The following is a 13,674-nucleotide window of genomic DNA, read 5'->3' as shown; positions in this document are numbered from 1 at the left end:
TGAGCTATTTGAGTTTGAACATTAATGTGCAGGCGTATAGCAATTTAATCAATTTAGCACGAGATTTAAAGTGAAATGCAGCTCTATTTGAGGGGCTGAATATGGATTAAGCTGCACATTCTCCTGTATTGTGTTACAATTTCCGTAATGCTATGAACATGCTGTATTAACATGCTGGTGGCAACTTCATTATTTCCCAAAAGGTGTTTCTAGACATCCAAAGCAAAATTAGACCCACTACTTTTCCACCAACTCTCATCATTTGAAAAAGATAAACAGATTTCTATCAGCAGGTGTAATTAGAAACTCTACCTGCTGCACTAATGACTGAATTTTTTTTGTTTATTATTTCAAAGATTTATTCTGAATGCATGGTATAATTTACTCGATAATGAGAAAGCTAGAATACAATTAACCTGGTCTTGGATTTGAGATTTCATTACATGGTTCTGATGGTAGTTTCTTAATGGCATTAATCAACGAAGCCAATGGGGAGGTTGATAAGAGAAAATTGTACCACTTAAATATTCATTCATATTGACCCTGGTTGTAAGGCTATTATTAAAATAAAATGAATAGTGCAAGTTGACATGTTTTCTGGAAAGCTCAGAAAACATGTCATATGTAACTGAAAATGTATTTTTCCTGAAGTATATTTCTTGAATGAAAAATCCTTATATAAAATCAATGGGCAAAATAAATAGTGTTCTTTACATTAGAATGTGAGAGAAATCGTTGTATAAAATCTCAGAAGTATTTGTCTCAATAATATTTGCACATCACGTACATGATTTAATTATAAATTATAGGTTTTAAACAAAAGCAAAATATATGAATTATTGAGAATGTACCTGTCCTGTATCTATCAGTTTGCCTTTTATTTATGCTGAAGTTTCTTACTACATTAGTGAACTGACCTTGTCACAATAGATATCAATTGGAAACAAGCCTTTGTTGTTCAAACTGACATAAGGGAATATGTATAATCTTACTTTGATGATATAAAGATGATAGAAATGGATAGATAATATTGGAGGAGGCTATAAGATGCATCAGCATCAAAGGCAGCTTACAAATATACTGTTATCTACATGCTAATGAAAGAAAATGAATGTTGTTTTGCATACATAACCCCTTATCAAGCTTGTATGCAAACTTGGGTCATTAGTTGGCTCGGATAACAGCCATGTGGCTGAGTGTGAGAAGGTCACCCTTCTTAAGCAATATACGTCTAGGGTCAGTATGATATGACGATCAACCAAGCAGGAAAGTTGGGAAGTTTTGATTAATAAACCCCAATTTGATTGAATGATAATGTAAACACTGCCCATACACAATTAGCAGTTAGCAAGAAATAATAGATCGTACACTCCATACAATTATAAAGAAAGTGTATTTTCTAATTTCAGCTTTATCAAACTGTTATTAACAGAAAAAAAGTAAGTAAAGAAAAAGAAATAAAAGGACCCATTACGATTAAACCAGTCTACATATGCACATCCCGGTGGGGCTTGTATTGTTCAAAAGCTGGGTATGACGATTACTCATGGCACTGAATTCTCGTTACCAATCACCCGTAGAACTTCCCATCTTGGACTCCTTCATCATGTGAAGCACTCCTAACAATTGCATCTTCACGTTGGATTGAATCCTTCAGCCATCTCTCCCGATCTTCTCTTCTCCCAACAGAAGACCGCGAACCCCACCTGTGTCCGTCACAAATCCTTCTCTACCCAGCTCTCTCTAGAACCTTCCCCCAATTCCAACATCCTGATTGGCTGACACAGCCGTCCCACTGTGAACATCACAGCCCTTTCTATCTTTAGCTGAAAGCAAAATATTCTACCAGCAGCACACACCGCTTTCACAAAAGTCTACCAAATTAAATATCCTGCAGTATTAGCAGTAAAAATCTTAACCAGGGAATTACACTTAGATTTTCAAACAATTGTTCTTAGGTTGTTCTATGGCCATTCAAAGCATGAGTCTAAAGTTGAAGAGTATTTATTATCAAAGTACATATATGTCACCATATGAAACCTGTGATATATTTTCTTGTGGGCATATTCAAAAAATTCATGATAGAATAATAACCATAATAAAAGTCCAAAATGAAAGAAACAATAATTTTAAATAAATAAACAATAAATATCAAGAATATGAGATGAAGACTCATTGAAGGTGAGTCCATGGGTTGTTGGATCATTTCAGTGATGGGGCATGTGAAGTTATCTCATATTGTTCAAGAAACAGATGGTTGATGGGTAATAACTGTTCCTGAACCTGGTGGTGTGAGTTCCTGATGGCAGCAGTGAGAAGAGGGCATGACCTGGGTGGTGGGGGTTGTTGATGATGGATGCTACTTTTCTGCGACAACACTCCGTGTTGATATGATCAAGTGAGGGGAGGGCTTTACCCGTGATGGACTTGGCCGCATCCATTACTTTTTGTGGGATTTCTTTTCTCTACCACACATCTATGGAAATTTGTCAAAGTTTTTGATGTCAATGCCAAATCTTCGCAAACACCTGAGGAAGTTGAGGCACTGCTGTGCTTGCTTTGTAATTGCACTTACTTACTGGGCCCTGGACAGATCCTCTGAAATGATAACACCAAAGAATTTAAATGTTAATCTGCAGGATGGAAACATTTATCATATTATTCTTTTGGAACTATAGCTATTTCATGCACACTTATGGAGGGAAGCATTTAAAGCATATTAATCAAAACTTCATTGAATTTTCTATTATATTTGGAATCTACTTTGCATAAAAATTTACGTAACCAAGAAATGGGAAAATTATTACTCAGAAGTCACTTTGAAACAATTATGGTGTCAGTTGTGATCTCATCATTTGTGATCTTCATTTTCTATGTTTGTCTAACAAAATCAAATAAAATCAGGTCAATAGATACTGAGGAGTGAACTTCATTATTCCATTTTTATTCTGAAATTACTTTTTACTTCTTTTAGGGACCTTTATGCTGGTTAACAGCTCTGGACGAGTATCAGGACAGAAGGCTCATCTGATGTTGCCCATACTAAAAGAGAATGACACACACTGCATTGACTTTCACTATTTTCTGTCAAGCAAAGATCGATCCAGTCCAGGAGCCTTGAATGTCTATGTGAAAGTTAATGGAGGACCTCAAGGAAACCCTGTCTGGAATGTGTCTGGTATAGTTACTGAAGGATGGATTAAGACAGAGCTGGCTATCAGTACATTTTGGCCAAACTTCTATCAGGTAACGTTATAGAAGATTTATGAGAGTAATTGTAATGTATCAATAGATTAGGTTTTTGAGTGCATGTGTGCAGAATCAGTTGTTGGCACTGTTGAGTACTCAGCTTCATCTTTTATAGTATATTGGATGCAAACTTCCTTTTTTTAAAAAATATTTATTTATTAAATTTTAGAAAATTACAAGAATAAATGTGATGATAAAATAGTAAGAAAAATAATATTAACCCTCTCCCCTCCCCTTAACCTTCCCCCCCTTAACCCTTGTCTAAAGAAAGTAAAAAAAAGAAAGAAGAGAAAGATTGCCTGGATATCGTAGAATCCCCACATGCTCCATGGAGTTCAAAATAATTTTAATATTTATTTTTTCTTTCCACAATTACTTTATAATTTTATCTTCAAAGGACCTATGTATTTAATCCTATCATTTGTAAGTATGGGAACCAAATTTTCAAAAATATATCATATTAATTTCTTAGATTGTATGTAATTTTTTCAAGTGGAATACAACTATGTATTTCATTATTCCAATGATCCATAGTTAAATATAAATCAGATTTCCAAGTAATTGCGATAACTTTTTTGGCTACAGCCAATGCAATTTTTATAATTTTTTTCTGATATTTATTCAATTAAGTTTCGGTATTGTCCCTTCAATGTTTCCTAATAAAAATAATACTGGACTATGTGGGAGTTGTACTCCAGTAATTTGCTCCAATAAAAGTCTTAGATTTATCCAAAATGGTTGAATTTTAAAACGAGACCAAGTAGAATGTAAAAAAGTACCAGTTTCTTGATTACATCGAAAACATTGGTCAGACATTTAATCTATTTATTTTCTGTGGTGTTATATATAATTGATGTAAAAATTATATTGTATAATATTGTATAATAACCCTAGGGTTAGGGTTAGGGTTAGGGTAAGTCGAACATTTATTGTATTTCTCATACTATCAGAACATAATCTTGACCAATTTTTTCCATCAATTTTAACATTCAAATCAGATTCCCATTTTTGTCTTGATTTATGAATTCCTAATTTAATTGGCTGTTTTTGAATCAAATTATACATACAAGATGTAAGTTTTTCAAACTTAACTTCCTGAAGACCAGTTGAAAAATAGATGAGGAGCCATTTCTGTCATCAATCTTACTTCCAATAATTGGCTCAAACAAGCACAAAACATGCTTCAATTAAGTTGTAGTTGAGCATTAAGTGAATATAAGCAAATAAATAAAGATTAGTTCAACCCGAGGTTAGCTTGACTTTATTGGAGACTGCCATAATTAAATTTTGCCAGAACAGTACAAGTAACTAAGGTAACACACACAAAATGTTGGAGGAATACAACCAGTCAGGCAGCATCTTTGGGGAAAAAAAACAGTCGACGTTTTAGGGTGAGACCCTTAATCAGAACTGGAAATGAAGGGGGAAAGTGACAGAATATGAAGGCTGGGAAGGAGGACAAGCTAGAAGGTGATAAGTGAAGCCAAGTGGATTGGAGAGAGGGATGAAGTAAGCAGCTGGGAGGTGGTATGTAGGAAGGGTAAAGGGCTGGAGCAGAAGGAATCTCATGGGGACAGGAGTAGACCACAGGAGAAAGGGGAATGACAGGCAGGTGAGAAGAAGAGGTAAGAAGCCAAAGTTGGAGAATTGAAGGGTGGAGGGAGGAATTACAGGAAGTTGGAGAGATGATTTCATGCCATCAGGTTGGAGGCTACCAGTAACTGAAGGATTTCACAAGCCAGAAGGGCACATCTTAGATTAGAGTTCGAATGGGAATAGCACAAGAACAAGTGGCTCATCAGTGTAGTGGCAGAATTCAATGCTGGCAGTGTTATTTCCATTACATTTCTGCTGATCAAACCCAAGTCCCATCTCTGCATAGCCCATGGATTCCTCTAACCATTATCCATTGAATTGTGTATTGGTGCAATGAAATTGGGAAGTGATGTCAGTTTTAAATATCATGGTTTTTTGAAAATGATCATCCAACTGCAATCATTTTTATGAGAAGTTTTGTCCTCTTTGGAGAAGTATTCTGAGTCCAATTAGATCACAAATCTCTACTCATTTTCCTAGCTAAAGGTAATATGCTGTTTTGGGAAGTCTGTTCCTATATCCTATGAAGGTATATGCCTTCATCAAACTTTCTTGTAGTAATGATTTTGAATTAATGTTCACTGATTACAGATTATTACTACTGAAAGTGTGATAATGTCAACTGAGTTTTTTAATCCAATCTAATGATGAGTCTATGGTGTTAGATGAGTATAGCACATTCATCAATAAGACTAGGTTAGTTTATGAGCTTGTAATCCTGTGTTCTCTAGGTGATATGGGGATTCAGTCGGGTAGATACAAAGCTACTCCTTCCTACTCTGGGGAATCAAGAAAAAGAAAGAATAAGTTTAAAATTAGAATTAGATCATTAGAATTAGGTTATTTATGAAACCCTGGTTTCCTTGGGCTGCGTGAGTCTAGGGAATACACACTCAGGTCCCGCTAAAAAGGGGTAGGGATGTATTGGGGGTTGGAGGGTGAGATGGAGGAGTTTGCGTGTTGAGGGGGTGGAGGGAGCTGTAGTGGAAGTGAGGGGGATGGGAAAAGGGAAGATAATTGGCTATTCGCTGTTTAATATATTCAAGTTTACTAATGTTGCTGCTCCAATAATCAAGTGCAGATAATTTATGTAGGAGGAAAAAAAATAAAGCCATCATAGTAAACGTTTACAAGACCAAAATAGTTTTCTATAAGAGCATCAATTAATACCCGTGTAACAGTTCATATGAAAATACAACCTTAACCAATCTGAGCTACATGGTTTTATTTCATATTAAGGAATGATGTTAATTTAGTTATCACCATGTTATCTTTTTCATTTCAGGTTATATTTGAATCTGTTGCTTCGAAAGGCCACCCTGGATACATTGCCATCGATGAAGTTAGAGTACTTGCTCATCCTTGCAGTAAGTACTGAGGCTATCTTTAATTTAAAATACATTCTGATGGGATAAAAAGAAGCTAAAGTCTAGCATGTATGAGAATCACTTTCAACATTTTTGAGGATCTTAGTAAAAGGAATCTATGCAGAGTGGAAGAACCCATTGAAGACAATAGGTTACTGTATTAGATAGAATTCAGCAATTTAATATCCTGAACATCACTTCAGGTTGCTGGATTAATGTAAATATGGCCAGAAAGGAGGATTTGACATGAGACATTGCAAATGAGGATCGAAGAAAAAACAGATGAAGGATAAGCAACATGATGCGAGTAGTATAGTGTTCTTTAATTATTAGGATGTAAGAGAATATTTCTACCCAGGGATCTTTTAATGATTCTCTTCACTTCATGCTGAGAATAAATATGTTCCAGTAGGACTTGCATCAAATGCTGTCCAGTCTGTGAGCAGCCTGTGGTAGCTTAAAAAATTAATTGTCACAGGGAACTAAATAGAGAAATAAGCAAAAATACCCAGATTATTCATTTCAGAATCAGAATCAGGTTTGTTATCACAGGCATGTGTTGCAAAATTTATTAATTTAGTACAATTGTTAACAAGTACAATGCAGTCAATGATTAGCTAGAAAGGAAAAGAAGCATAAATAAATCAATTTCACTAAGTATATACAATATATGTATATTGAATTGATTAATATAGCGTAAAACAGAAGTAATATGTATTTTAAAAAGTCAAGTAGTGTTCGTGGATTAAATCTCCATTTAGAAATCAGATGGCAGAGGGAAAGAATCTGGTCTTGAATTGCTGAGCATGCACCTTCAGGCTTCTGTACGTCCTTCCTGATGGTAGCAATAAGAAGAGGTCATGCCCTGGTTGATGTGAGTGCTTAATAATGGATGTCACCCTTCTGAGACATTGCTCCTTGAAGGTGTGTTGGATGCTATGGAGGCTAGCTCCCAAGATGGAGCTGCCTAATATTACAACTTTCAGGAGCTTCTTTCAGTCCTGTGCAGTAACCCCTCCCCCATCCCCATACCAGACAGTGATGCAGCCTGTCAGAATGCTCTTCATGGTACATCTATGGAAGTTTTCCAGTGTTTTAGATGACAAACTATATCTCTTCAAACTCCTAATGAAATATAGTCACTGTCTTGCCTTCTTTGTATTAATACCTAACTTAACGAGGAGTGGATCGTAAATTTGGTTATAGTAAATTCGTGTTTTCAAATGTTTAAAAGGCAAGAGAACAAACAAAAAAATTGGATGTATATAGTTTTAATGTTTTAAGATTATAGTGAAATATCAAAAGTTATAATTTTAAATTCTGTATGTACAGCAAATTTTAAGGAAATTGATTCAATAGTTCAAATGTATTTCAATAACAAGGTGGAAGGTTTTCATACAGAACAAATGCTAATCTTGTAAATATCACACTGAGAGAACTTAAATTTATCATTGAAATGTGATATAGGAATTATCAAACAGCTGTCTTGTTCCACATAATCTCTGCCTGACAGTCAGTTCAATTGGCTTTATTAGGACAATATGTTGTATAACACAGGGTGAAAACTATTCTGGATTATTGCACCATGTGCCGATTCATTCCCAAATACTTTAGCAATCAAACATCTGAGGCTTTTATATGAGATCATTTTGCATTGCAACCATTCTCCGGAGATTTTTTTTTACTAATCGCCATTAAATGTTGCTATTCCTGATCCAGAGAAGAAACAAGAATATAAACAGCTTGCAAAGTGTCTCTGGGGAAAGCAATCTCATTGTCAAGGGTGCCTCCTCGACAGTCTCATGCAGAAACTCTATCTGTGCAAGTAATCGATGGCTAGTCAAATTCCTAATAACCTGAGTGGAGTCTGGCAGGCACCTCTTATTATCGCTGATGAAAACCATATACTGAAAGATATTTTAAAAAAAACATTATTCTTATTCAACAGAAGTTGAGAATTTAGCAGAAAATAAATAGTTTACTTCACAGGATCTAATAATAAGAAGAATTATTTCTGGTGGAAAGCCATTTGCAGATGAGAATGAGTTTCCATGATTAGAGATATAGAAGTAAATGGACCAAAGACAAAAACGAAAGATAAGCATTTGTAATCAGTGTCACTGATGGTCAAGAAGGAAAGTGAACATTTTAAGAACCTAGCTAAGCATCCGCAGACATTCTCCACAGTAGGGGACAAAAAAAATCTATTGCTTTAAATAAATAATGACACCGTCTACATGAAGAGAAATGTTTGTGCATGAATGCCCTGTTATTTAGACCTAATGAAGTACTTATCTGAACTGGCATGGTGAAAAAGAAACACTTCCTTAAATTAGCTCAGAGATGCAGTGTATATCACAGTTTACCACTACCTAGAGTCAGGAAGCATTTTATCTTAGTTATTTATACGATTTCGGGAAGGATTTTTAATTGGTGGCCATCCATTTCTTAACCAGTAGAAAATTGCTGATGGAGAGATGGGATGGGGGACCTCAGCCAACTCTTTAGCATGCAGAGAAGCAAACTCAAAGCAGTATGTGGGAAAGCAGCATGTCCACCTAAAATAGAGAGGTGATTTCTAAAGTTATGGCAAATTGAGCCCCTTTCTTTGTTGTGATGCCTCCATTGCAATTTTTAGGCCCAAATGAATAAAGTTTGCACTGTGCAGTTGCAGCAGGCAGGGAAGAAATCTCCTAGCCTGTTTGATGTCACTTCCTGCACTGCCCTATTAGCTGGTTTAGCAAGGGAAGAGGTAAAACTCACATCCTCCCAGAGCCAGCATCTGTCCTCTCTGCAGCCAGAATCCTCTGAATAAGACTTTGACTTCAAAGGGGTTCGGGCCACATGCTAGCATAAGGGGGAGGCTATTTTCTTGCTTGTACTTCAGTGTAGCTCGAAAATTCACTCATGAAAAGAGCTTAGTATGCTTCTTTTCCCGCTGAGATTCAAAGGCTATTTATTTCTGGTTTAGTTTTGAGGTAATGACTTGGTTGCTCAGGCTTATTCGTAATCTGATAATGGATTTAATTGCGAAAGCCCAGTCATGGTATTCTCTGCCTTCATGTATCTGAAATAGCACATTGATATTTTAAAGCCAATGATTTCATTTTTCTCTTGCAAAAGAGCTGTTTGCTACAGTTAACAAATTGTTCTTAATTTTAATGCTAAAAAGTCAATTAAATATAGGATTAAAAATAGGGTGCCAGACGGTTGGCTGCTGGTTATTCACCTGCTCAGATTGAAACGAATAACAGACTTGAATGTAACAAGCAAATGATGCTTTTTTATCCCTTTTATGTAGAATTTTACCCAGTGTTTTAAGGTATTGTATACTCAAAGCCCAGATAATTTACTTTATCCTGGGGGAGGTTGTTAAATAACAAAGTAAGATGGAATCTCTGATCATAGCTTAACCTTACCACTTCAGTGACTTTTGCTGGTTTAGAAGGCTTGATACTGCAATGAATGGAAGCAAGCATAAATACATCTGTTCTTATTGTACTAGCTGTAAATTAGATCACTACCTTATTACCTAAAAACTCCAGCATTTGCTTTTAACTGTGTTTACAAGCAAGTGAACTCAGAAATAATAATGGACGTGGTTATTTAAAAATCAAATTTAAGGTAATGCTGGATCTGCATGATTGGTAAATCCTGACAATCAAATAATGAACAACAATTTGTTAAAAATTAGTTACAAAAACAGAAAATGCTTGAACACTTATCAGGACAGGCAGCACCTATGAAGAAGGTGAACTGAGCAGAAGAAACCCATCAAAAATAACTTGCCAAGAAGCACATTGGAGGCTCATAACCAAAGGGTGCTTCATCCTAACTATATTAGGTCATTTAATGATGAACTAGTTGAAAGAGAATGGAATGGTTGACCTGAGACCACAATGCCACGAGAAAGTCAGTTCAAAGCATAAATATTTTTGTGCCTGAACTAGAAATGTATAACTATTCATAGCGTAGATTTAAAGAAAGAATTTTTAGTAGGTAGTAGAATGCAAAACAGTTTCTGCTGGCTGCCTCTTCAACAGTGGAGAAGAATCTTGTGATTGAGCACTGATTTTGAAATCTCTCAAGAACCAAGTAACTTCAGTGAGGGCTCCACAGGTCACAATATGACAAAAAGAAATTTAATAGCATTTTGCAATACATTTGAATTAATGATTTTTTTTTCATGCTACTCTTCAACTAGTTATTTCCAAAGGTGAAAATGACAAATCTTGCTGACACGACAAGGAATTTTTGGAATGACCACATGTATCAGTAGTATTAGAAATAATTACTGTGTGACCTATTGATAGAAACACGTCCAGTTTATAAACTATGTTGGCATGAGAAATAGCTAGCTGGAGTAAAAAACTAATTTGCAAGTGACAATATAAAGGTATTTGAAGAATCAATGAGAGTAACACTCTAATGCAGGAAGTGCAGGGTGGTAGTTTTGGTAAATTAGCCACACTTCAGGGTGTGAGTTTAAATCTCACCACACTATGTTATGCTTATTAAACACAGTGGATCTGGTCATTGGTGGACTGGTGTCAAAGCAACAAAATTGATTGTAGAGGCCACTGAACTTGATCATTAATATCCTGCAGGGACACAACTCCACGCAACCCAGTCTACATGTGCTTGCAATTATTTTATTACTGGCTAGAAATTTCACAACAAATCTTCAGTTCTAATACAGTTGTATTGCTACATAAGTCAAGAGATGAACAATAAATGCAGTGTTGGTACCATTACCGATACCTAAAAGACAGTTATTTTAAAAAACCTAACAAAAGAATCAGTTTCTACATAGAAGCATAGAAAGCCTACAGCACAATACAGGCCTTTCAGCCCACAATGCTGTGCTGAACATGTACTTAGAAATTATCTATGGTTATCCGTAGCCCTCTATTCTATCTGATATTTCAGAAAAGAGCTACATATTCAAGATGACAAACATGAGAAAATCTGCAGATGCTGGAATCCAAGCAACACACTCAAAATGCTGAAGAAACTCAGCAGGCTAGGCAGTATTTGTGGAAAAAAATACAGTCAACATTTCATCCTGTCGAAGGGTCTTGGCCTGAAATTTCCATTGATGCTGCCTAGCCTGCTGAATTCCTCCACCATTTTATGTCTGTTCCAGATGGCAGGAGACTTAACCAAAGCTATTGTTATATTTGGAGGAGTTCAGACAAATTGGGCTATGAAACAATAGACTGGTGTGTCTGTTTTATGAGTAAGGTAACATGGACTAAGACGACTATTATGGATTGAGACCCAATACCTTCAAAAGAACTTTGGCTTGTAGAATGGGCTTCCATTTGTTGAAGTTACCTAGAGCACCTTGTCAGGATCAACATTTTTTTTAAGGTCAACATCCTTTCTCAATGTCTCCAGGAATTCTTCATCAATCAGGCAGAACATACTTCATCATCACAACGGATGGGCAGATTCTGGAAATCTAGAGCAGTGTACACAAATTGCTGGAGGAACTCAGCAAGTGAGGCCTTGGAGGAAAATAAGCAGTGGGAGTTTCAGGCTGAGATTGTTAAGGAAGGGAGCAGATGTCAGAAGTAGAAGATGACAGAAGGGGAATGAGTAAGGAAGGAGGAGGGAAAAATTACAAGAAGTTAAAGAAATCGATGTTCATGCCATCAGGTCAGAGGCTACCCTGACGGACTATAAGGTGTTGCTCCTCCAACCTGAGTTCAGCCTCATCGTGGCAGCAGAGGAGGCCATGGATGGACATATCAGAATGGGAATGGGAAGTTGAATTGAAATGGGTGACCAATGAGAGATCCTGCCTCTTGCAGCACACAGATCAAAGGTGCTTGACAAAGCGATCCCCTAATCTGTGTTGGATCTCACTGATGCAGAGGAGTCCATAACAGAAGCATCGGGTACGATAGATGATCCTGACAGACTTGTACCCTGAATGGTGGTAAGTAAGGAGGTGTAGGGTAGGTGTAACATTTATCCCGCTTGGAGAGGTAAGTGCCATGAGGGAGACCAGTGGAGCAGATGAGTGGACAAGAGAGTCAGGTAGAGAGTAATTCCCTGCCCACCCCTCCCCCATGATTTCCATGGGAAAGATGTACTTAGTGGTAGGATCCCGTTGAAGATGACAAGTTACAGAACTTGCATCATATAGTTTTCAAATTTTCAACCGTAGAGGAAAACTCAACAGGCCAATGAAATATTGAAAGTTATCCTCTTGTTCCTATGAAACTCAGAAGAGCAGAAAAATTTTAGTGCTAACATAAGCTCAGTAGGCTCTGTATTTCAATAACAGAGGTGAAAATTGCAGATGCAATGATATTGAAGAGCAAGTGTGGAACCATATCAGAATTTAAGGAAAGGATTTACTGACCTTTGGAGTGTGATAAGCTCAGAGATTCAAAACAATAAATTGCTCATCTGTAGTCAAGTATTGGAAAGGTCTTGGAAGTAAATGGCATAAAATCCAATTGAAGCACATTGAAATAAGGGCTATCATTCTAATTTCATTGAAATAGATTGAAGAAAGAAGTTATTGTGTGTTTCAAGAAAAGGAAGAAACCCAATAATTAGATCAATAAATTATGATTTCCACAAAGTGTGAGGTATTTCTATCACCGTAGAATTCAGAATCAAATGGTGATGAGATTGCAAAGGACATTACACACTGAAAGTAGAGGAGTCTGATCACGCTTGTAGCAGACTCAACACCCAAGGTAACCAACAAAATTAAAAGCAATTAGTCAATAAACTGATGCAGTCTTGTTTTCTATATGAATTTCTCTTCAGTTAATGAACTATAAGGATGCTCTAACTTCAAAAAGCCAAACAAATGCATATCAACAACAGGACTGTTCAAGAGCTTGATTAAGTAAGACCAGAGAAAAAACTAGAATGTATACTTATGAAAAGGTATATAGATATGAGCATAGATACATCTACTATAGGACATCAGACTATAAGGCATAGAAATTTCTAAGTTGGAGCTAGAGGCTGAGAGTGAAGGAGTAAGGAATCTTGGAGAGAAGCCATTTTTTTTCACTGCTCGGTGAAAAGAGGCTGGACTGTGCAGGCACGTGACGTCAGCCAAGTAGAGCGCCAAAGGTTTAAAAAGGTGACCAGCATATCCAGCGGGCAGTGTTGAGAGCAGGCAGCAGAGTGGGATGACTTTGGCTCAGCAGGCTTTGGCATGAACAGGCAGAGGCGAGGGTAGGTTCTGGTAAGTTTTGTTTTGTTCGTTTAGAGTAGAGAGAATGCCAGGCAGGATGTTGGAATGCTCCTCTTGCAGGATGTGGGAAGTCAGGGAGACCTTCAGTGTCCCTGACAACAACACCTGCAAGAAGTACATCCAGCTGCAGCTCCTAAAAACTGCGTTAGGGAACTGGAGCAGGAGCCAGATGACCTCCGGATCATTCAGGAGAATGAGGAGTTTATAGATAGTAGTTTTAGAGAGGTAGTTACG

General features: G+C 36.8%; 1 protein-coding gene across 7 annotated transcripts in view; it reads left to right on the top strand.

The window, feature by feature from the left end:
• Positions 1–13,674, top strand: part of ptprt (protein tyrosine phosphatase receptor type T) — a 1,496,000-nt gene that overhangs the window by 641,149 nt on the left and 841,177 nt on the right. For all 7 annotated transcript variants that reach the window (XM_059980706.1, XM_059980710.1, XM_059980709.1 and 4 more), the window contains exons 3-4: positions 2,975–3,246; positions 6,131–6,212. In XM_059980706.1, the coding sequence (XP_059836689.1) occupies positions 2,975–3,246; positions 6,131–6,212 (354 nt within the window). The remainder of the gene's footprint in view (positions 1–2,974; positions 3,247–6,130; positions 6,213–13,674) is intronic.

This window comes from Hypanus sabinus, chromosome 9 (assembly GCF_030144855.1).
Source record: "Hypanus sabinus isolate sHypSab1 chromosome 9, sHypSab1.hap1, whole genome shotgun sequence".
Classification (NCBI taxonomy): Eukaryota; Metazoa; Chordata; class Chondrichthyes; order Myliobatiformes; family Dasyatidae; genus Hypanus; species Hypanus sabinus.
The sequence above is the reverse complement of the archived record's forward strand: the minus strand, read 5'-3'. Positions and strand labels throughout refer to the sequence as shown.